Here is a 6,718-nt window from a genome sequence, read left to right as displayed (position 1 = left end):
GTAGATAAGATGGTCATCTGAACTGAATTCGCCCATTCCCGTCCATTTTAGTTCACTGATGCCCAGGATGTCAATATTTATTCTTGCCATCTCATTTTTGACCACATCTAACTTACCAAGGTTCATGGTTCTTACATTCCAGGTTCCTATGCAAGCTTTATGCATATGCAAACAAAGCAGATGCACCACCTACCACTAAGGGGCAGGTTTTTTGGCATCTCCCTCATTACAAGTATTTTATACTCACTAGAGGACAGAATGAACTTGTATAAAGGCTCATTTTCCTCTTGAAGGGGAAGAATGGATAAATACAGCACCAGGCTGTGTTCCTTTCCCCCAGCACCTTTTGCAGTTCAGGAATGAAAATATAAAGCTGGCAGAAGGTGCTTCCAAGGGCTACTTCATAGTAGGAAAAAATTGATAGTTTTTTCCTCTCTCCCCCTCCATCTCTTATTGTTAGGACAGACACAATATAAATACTTATACAGATTGTATTTAATTTATGGAAATTTATTCATTGAAGTTTTAGACTGATAAGCCCAAAGGCATGGGTTGTGTTGCTTGTTCACCGATATTTTGAAAGCTGATATTTTCACTTTTACTGATATTCTGAGGAGCCTTCCATCTGAAGAGCAGAATAAAAATGCATTGAAATAATTAATGAGGGGGAAAACAACTAGTGTCCATTAACACTATGTGGCACTTATTTATATATTTATGTGATAAACAGATAAATGCTGTGCACAAAGGCCACTAAAGGGACAAATTAGGCATGCTGCATGAGATCTGTAATAAGACTCACCATTTTTGCTTTTCTTTCAATAATAGCAACCCCAAACCAGTAGGAACATAGGGTTGACACATGTCCTCTTTTTCCAGGACATGGCCTCTTTTTCAGGGGTAAAATTTCTGTCCAGTTGGATTTTTTGAATTTGCCAAAATGTCCGGGAGTGCGGGAGTGGGCCACTTTATATGTTGAATATGCTGTACTAGACAACCAAGTGCAAAACATATACATACTGTATGAGTTTTGCATTAAGCAGGAAAGGACCAGGTCCTTGTTTCTGTACATTTTGAAGGGACATTGTAGAATGCGCCTGCTCCTGCACCCCCTCCCCCAGGAGCCAGCAAATGCTCTTTGTGCTCTTCAAAACTGGCAACCCCAGGACATCCTTATTATCTATTTCTCTCTCTCAACATCCATATGATGTATAATATGTATCAATATCTTGTGAACTGCCCTGAGATTTTTGGATGAAGGGTGTTATTGTTATTCATCATCATCATCATCATCATCATCATACCACTTTTAAAAGTATGCAGTTTAAACGTTATTTTGAGCCAATGCTACCCTATTGTGAGGGTCCTTCCTGGATGAGTTTGTGTCATAATATCTTTATCCCTTTGTTTCATTGTTTGTTACTTTGTTTACTTTGCATAGTTTGAAGTTGAAAGGTTTATTCTGACATCCCCTTTTTAACACACACAGACACACATTTGTTATTAGCATCCATCTATCTCAAAAGAAAATGGAGTGCACTTTTGTAGGTAAAGTCAAACTGCTGCGTTAGCAGCACCAAAATTACCTCCCAGGGGCGTAAGTCTGGGCAGTGTGTCCTGGGCTGCCCAGACAACAAGGTCACCTCTTGTCCTCACTCTGATCTACAGGAAAGCAGAGCAAGGCATTTGTCACCAGTTGGGCTGCAGGAATTTCCAGAAAGAGGTTACAAGGTGCCCTCCAACTAAGGGACTCCACTCGGGATTTGTATAGAGTTTACTTCTTAGCCTTTTCTTCTCCTGAAGATATCCCGCAAAGTAGTGGAGGTTTAGGATCAGAATTTTCCTTCTCCTAGATGGGATACCTTACCAGGTTGATAAGCCCCACCTGTCCCTCACTTCCCTCTACAGAACGTACAGAAACCGCCTTCTCAGTCGTTGGATCCACTACTGGTCGCCTCCGCTCAATAGGCTGGAGCCTGTCTTTGCCTGCAGAGGAAGTCCCTAGCTCACTGAAGATTTGAGACCCATTGGCTACCCTCACCTGCTTAAGACACCAGTGAAAGCTGTTCCTAGGGTGTGGGGCATGCTGACAGCTTCTAGGAGGCATGAGGAAGAGTCCCTTCCACACCCTTTTAAACTCTCATCCAATTCCCCCCGAGACCCCAGTGCAATAAAATAGTTCCTCAAAGCTCAGAATGAACTTAGGCTTGCAAGAGCAGTTTAAAATAATAAAAAAGGTTTCCTTGGCTATGTTTGAAACAATATGATCAAGCAAATAGTAAGTCCCTTGCATGGGAAATACAGAGAAATATTATCAGGTGACAAAAAGAAGGTGGAACTGTTCAACGCCTACTTTGTCTTCACCCAAAAGGAAAGCAATGCCCAACCTGGTGATAACATAATAAATGATGCAAGAAGAATAAGAATAAGAGATTGGATTTGATATCCCGCCTTTCACTCCCCTTCAGGAGTCTCAAAGCAGCTAATAATCTCCTTTCCCTTCCTCCCCCACAACAAACAATCTGTGAGGTAAGTGGGGCTGAGAGACTTCAGAGAAGTGTGACTAGCCCAAGGTCACCCAGCAGCTGCAGGTGGAGGAGCGGAGACGCAAACCCAGTTCTCCAGATTACAAGACTACCGCTCTTAACCACTACACCACACTGGCTCGCAAGGAGGGAGCTGCATCCCAAAATAGGAAAAGAGGTGGTAAGGGAACACCAGGCTACTTTAAATGAGTTCAAATCTCTAGGGCCTGATGAGCTACACTCAAGGGTAGTAAAGGAGCTTATGGATGTAATCTCAGAGCTTCTGTCTATAAAACAGGTGAGGTCCCTGCAGACCGGAGGTGGTCAAATGTTGTCCCCATCTTCAAAGGGGAGGGGGAGAAGTCCCAGGTAACTACTGACTGGTGAGCTTGATGTTGTTACCAGGAAAGGTTCGAAAACAGATAATTAAACAGTCAGTCTGTGAGCACTTAGAAAAGGATGTTGTGATTACTAAGATCCAACATGGGTTTCTCAAAAACAAGTCATGCCAGATGAATCTCATTCTTTATAGCCTTACAAACTTGGTGGATCAGGGGGATGCTGTGGGTGTTGTGTATCTTGATTTCAGTAGGGCTTTTGACAAATGATATTCTTGCGGAGAAGCTGGTATAAAGTGGGCTGGACAAGATAACTGTTAGGTGGATTTGCAGCTGGTTGACTGACCAAACCCAAAGAGTGCTGATCAACGGTTCCTTGTCATCTTGGAAAAAAGTGACAAGTGGGGTGCTGCAGGGTTCTTTCCTGGGCCTGTTTTTGGTTAACATCTTTATAAACAACTTGGATAAACACATTGAGGGGATGCTACAGGTGCCAGAAAACTGGGAGGGGTAGCCAATGCCACAGAAGACAAACTGGGCCAAAACTAACAAAATGAATTTCAATAGGGACAAATATCAGGCTCTGCACTTAGACAGAAAGAACCAGCTGTAAAAATATAAGATGGGGGACACCTGGCTTGCCAGTAGTACATATGTGTCAGCTCCGTTCCTTCACTGACAGGGAATGAGAACGCAGGCCTAGAGAGAGAGAGCAGGTAAGAGTGGAATGCAGAGGGGAGGGAGCAGCAGCAGGGAGCAGCAAAAACCTGATCTCTGACACAGGGAAAATGAAAGAGAGAGCCAAAGTGAAAGAATGCAACTTGTCAGCTCAGACAGTGACACAGACACAGGAATACATGGAGCGCCCTCTCCAAAATCTCATAGGATCAGGAGATTGGCCAAGAAGCGCAAAGGGGACAGGAAGAGAAGGTGGGGAGTTTTCCTGTTGGGGGAAAAGGGGGCGGGCCTCAGTTCCGGCAACTGTGCTTTCTGAGGATGAAGGAGATTCGCTGAGCTCCGACCAGGACCTTTTGATTTGACTAATAAATCTGAAATAATTAACTGCCAGAGTCGTCTCACTTGTGTGGGAAAGACCCAAGCCATTACAATATGGAAAGGATCTAGGTGGTCTTGGCAGACCTCAAGCTTAACACACAACAGTGTAATGCAGCAGCAAAAAATGTGAATGCTATTCCAGGCTGCATCAAGACTACGATCGTGTCCCAATCACAGGAAGTCATAGTCCTGCTCTATCCTGTCTTGGTCAGGCCACACCTGGAGTCCAGTGTCCAGTTTTGGGTGCCACAATTTAAGGAGGATATTGATGAGCTGGAAGGTGTGAAGTGGATGGCAACCAAGATGATCCAGGGTCTGGAAACCAGGCCTTACGCTGAGGAATGGTTGAGGGAGTTTGGGTATGTTTAGCAAGGGAAAAAGGAGATTGGAGAAGAGATAGGCTGGCCATCTTCAAATGGCTGTCACGTGATGGATGGGGCAAACTTGTTTTCTCCTGCTTGGGGGAGGCTTCAAGTTATAAGAAAGGAAATTCCGACTAAACCTCACTTAAGAACTTTCTGACAGTAAGAGCTGTTCGAGAGTGGAATGGACTCCCTTGGGAGGCTGTGGAGATTTTTAAGCAGAGGTTGGATGGCCATCTGTCCTGGATGCTTTGCATTGTAGGACTAGAATCTAGATGCCCCAGCTCTGTGATTCTGTCACATTTCCACCCCGCGGGAAGAGGCCGCTTCCTTCCTCCCCTTCTGCGAACCCCTCATCTGTTTCGTTTCAGCTTCGCGGGGCTTCCGACCTCGTCCCCGTCTCCCCCCGAAAAAGCGACGCAGCCCGGCCTCCGCCTCCTCCCGCCCCCGGAGAGACCCCTTGGGATGCTGCGGGGAAGGCGGTGCGCCGCCTGCTCCTCGGGGTCGGCCCAAACCCTGCCCCGTGGGTGGGTCTGACCCTGCCTGGGAGGAAGGGGCCGGCCCAGCAAGAGGGCGAGCCAGCAGCCAGAGAAAGAGCGAGCGAGCGAGCGAGCGAGCGAGGAGCCCGGAGACCAGCCGCCCCGGCCTAGTCCTCCACAGCCACGAGTCGGCCGGCCGGCGGGCGAGCGAGCGGACAGCGCGGCTTCCCTCAGCCGAGGCGGCGGCAGCGTTTGCGCTGCTCCCCGGCGGGCGGGGCCTTCCGCGGGGCCGGCCGGCTTCGGCGAGGCGCCCCCGCCGCCCTCGAGGCCGAGCCGCAACCGCAGGCCGGGCGGCAGCGAGCCGGGCGGGCAAGGCAGGCCGCGGCCGGCGGGCCCCGGAGATGCGGCCAGGATGTCTGTGTCAGGGCTGAAGGCCGAGCTGAAGCTGCTCGAGTCCATCTTCGACAAGGACCACGAGCGCTTCCGCATCGTCTCCTGGAAGCTCGACGAGCTCCACTGCCAGTTCGTGCTGCTCCCCGCCGCCGCCGCCCCGACCGGCCCCGCCACGGCCGCCCCCGCCAGCGCCGGGGGAGGCAGCCTCCCCACGCCGCCACTGCCCCCGCCGCTCACCATCCACTGCAACATCACGGTGGGTGCCGCGCCTCGGGGGGCCAAGGGGAGCCGCGGGAGGCCTCATGGCCGAGAGGGGTTGCCCAGCTTTGTTTTGCCTTTCTCCCTCTCCCCTTCCTCATCCTCACAACAGCCCTGCGCTGTAGGGAAGGCCGGGGGGGGGGCTGGGCTCCCACGGAGCTTCATGCCCGTCTGGAGGGGAGGGAGAGTTCCTCCGGAGTAATTGCTGCGGGGCAGCGAAGGAGGGTCAGAAGCCCCTAGGAGGGAAGAGGGGCTCTGGCTGCCTCCTCGCTGCCCCCCAGGAGTGTGCAAGGGGTGAAGGCAACCCAGGAGTTGAGGGCGGGGGCTTCCTTCCTTTCTCTGTTCTCCTTCTGCATTTATATCCCAGCCTGTTCCTCCCAAGGAGCACAAGGCGGGCTACCCGCTTCTCCTGTGCCTGGATGAGAGGGCAGAGGCAGCGCTTGGCCCAAGGGTCACCAAGTGAGATTTGAACGCTGGTCTCTCCCCCTACACTGCACTGGCTCTCTCACCTGTTTGCCCAAATTTTCAGAAGAGGGGTAATTTTCCAGGATGTGGGGTAAGCAGCACCCAGGAGGGCTGGTGGGTGTTGTGTCCTCAGCCCAGCTGGTGAGGAAGCAGGAGGTGGGGAACAGTCCAATGGGGTTGGGAGGTGGCCATAGCCACAGGTTTGGGACATACCCTTCAAGGGACAGGCTAGGTTTACTATGCCAGGGAGAAATCCTGGGAGTTGGAGATTGGGGCTGGTCCAGGTTTGGGGCTTGTCATTTTGGGAAGTAAGAGTTCTGCTTGGGGGGGGGGACACACCCCACAGTGTTTTGATTTGGCCTCCTAGAAAAGGGAGCTTTGGGGACTGGGAGTAGGAGGCAGCCCAGGAGTCAGGGTGGGGTAGAGAGCCATGAGCTCAGATTGTGAGGCTGAGTCACTCCAGAGTCTGGAGAAGGCCTCAATTTCTGGGGATTAGAATGAGGCTGGTGATGGTCCAACCCTTTTTTGACATAATTTTTTATTGATTTTCATACAATTTAACAAATTCAGTTTTCATACAATATTCCCTTCGCATTTTGATTTCCCATCCTCACTTCCATGATGTTTCTGTTCAAATCCTTTGATCTACTGCCTTAGATATAATACATATTTCTATAACATATATCCTACATTACATTCCTTTATTGTTCTTATTCCTTTGCTTATATTTCCGGTTCTGCCTGTGATTTCATTTGGCTATAATATTTTATCAGATAGTCTAAAAATTGCCTCCACTCTTCCACAAACATTTTATCTCTTTGGTCTCTTATTTTTGCCATCTC

The 6,718-nt window shown here is 49.4% G+C and overlaps 1 protein-coding gene across 5 annotated transcripts in view; it reads left to right on the top strand.

Moving 5' to 3' along the window:
* Positions 1–5,115: 5,115 nt before the first annotated feature.
* UBE2Q2 (ubiquitin conjugating enzyme E2 Q2) overlaps positions 5,116–6,718 on the top strand; it is a 49,599-nt gene continuing 47,996 nt past the window's right edge. For 3 of the 5 annotated variants that reach the window (XM_081207866.1, XM_081207863.1, XM_081207862.1), the window contains exon 1: positions 5,116–5,409. In XM_081207866.1, the coding sequence (XP_081063992.1) occupies positions 5,173–5,409 (237 nt within the window). In that variant the 5' untranslated portion in view covers positions 5,116–5,172. The remainder of the gene's footprint in view (positions 5,410–6,718) is intronic. The other 2 variants (XM_081207865.1, XM_081207864.1) reach the window with 1 other exon arrangement.

Source organism: Podarcis bocagei (genome assembly GCF_964188305.1).
Source record: "Podarcis bocagei genome assembly, chromosome: 9".
Taxonomy (NCBI): domain Eukaryota; kingdom Metazoa; phylum Chordata; class Lepidosauria; order Squamata; family Lacertidae; genus Podarcis; species Podarcis bocagei.
Note: the sequence above shows the minus strand (reverse complement) of the source record. Positions and strands in the feature narration are given on the sequence as shown.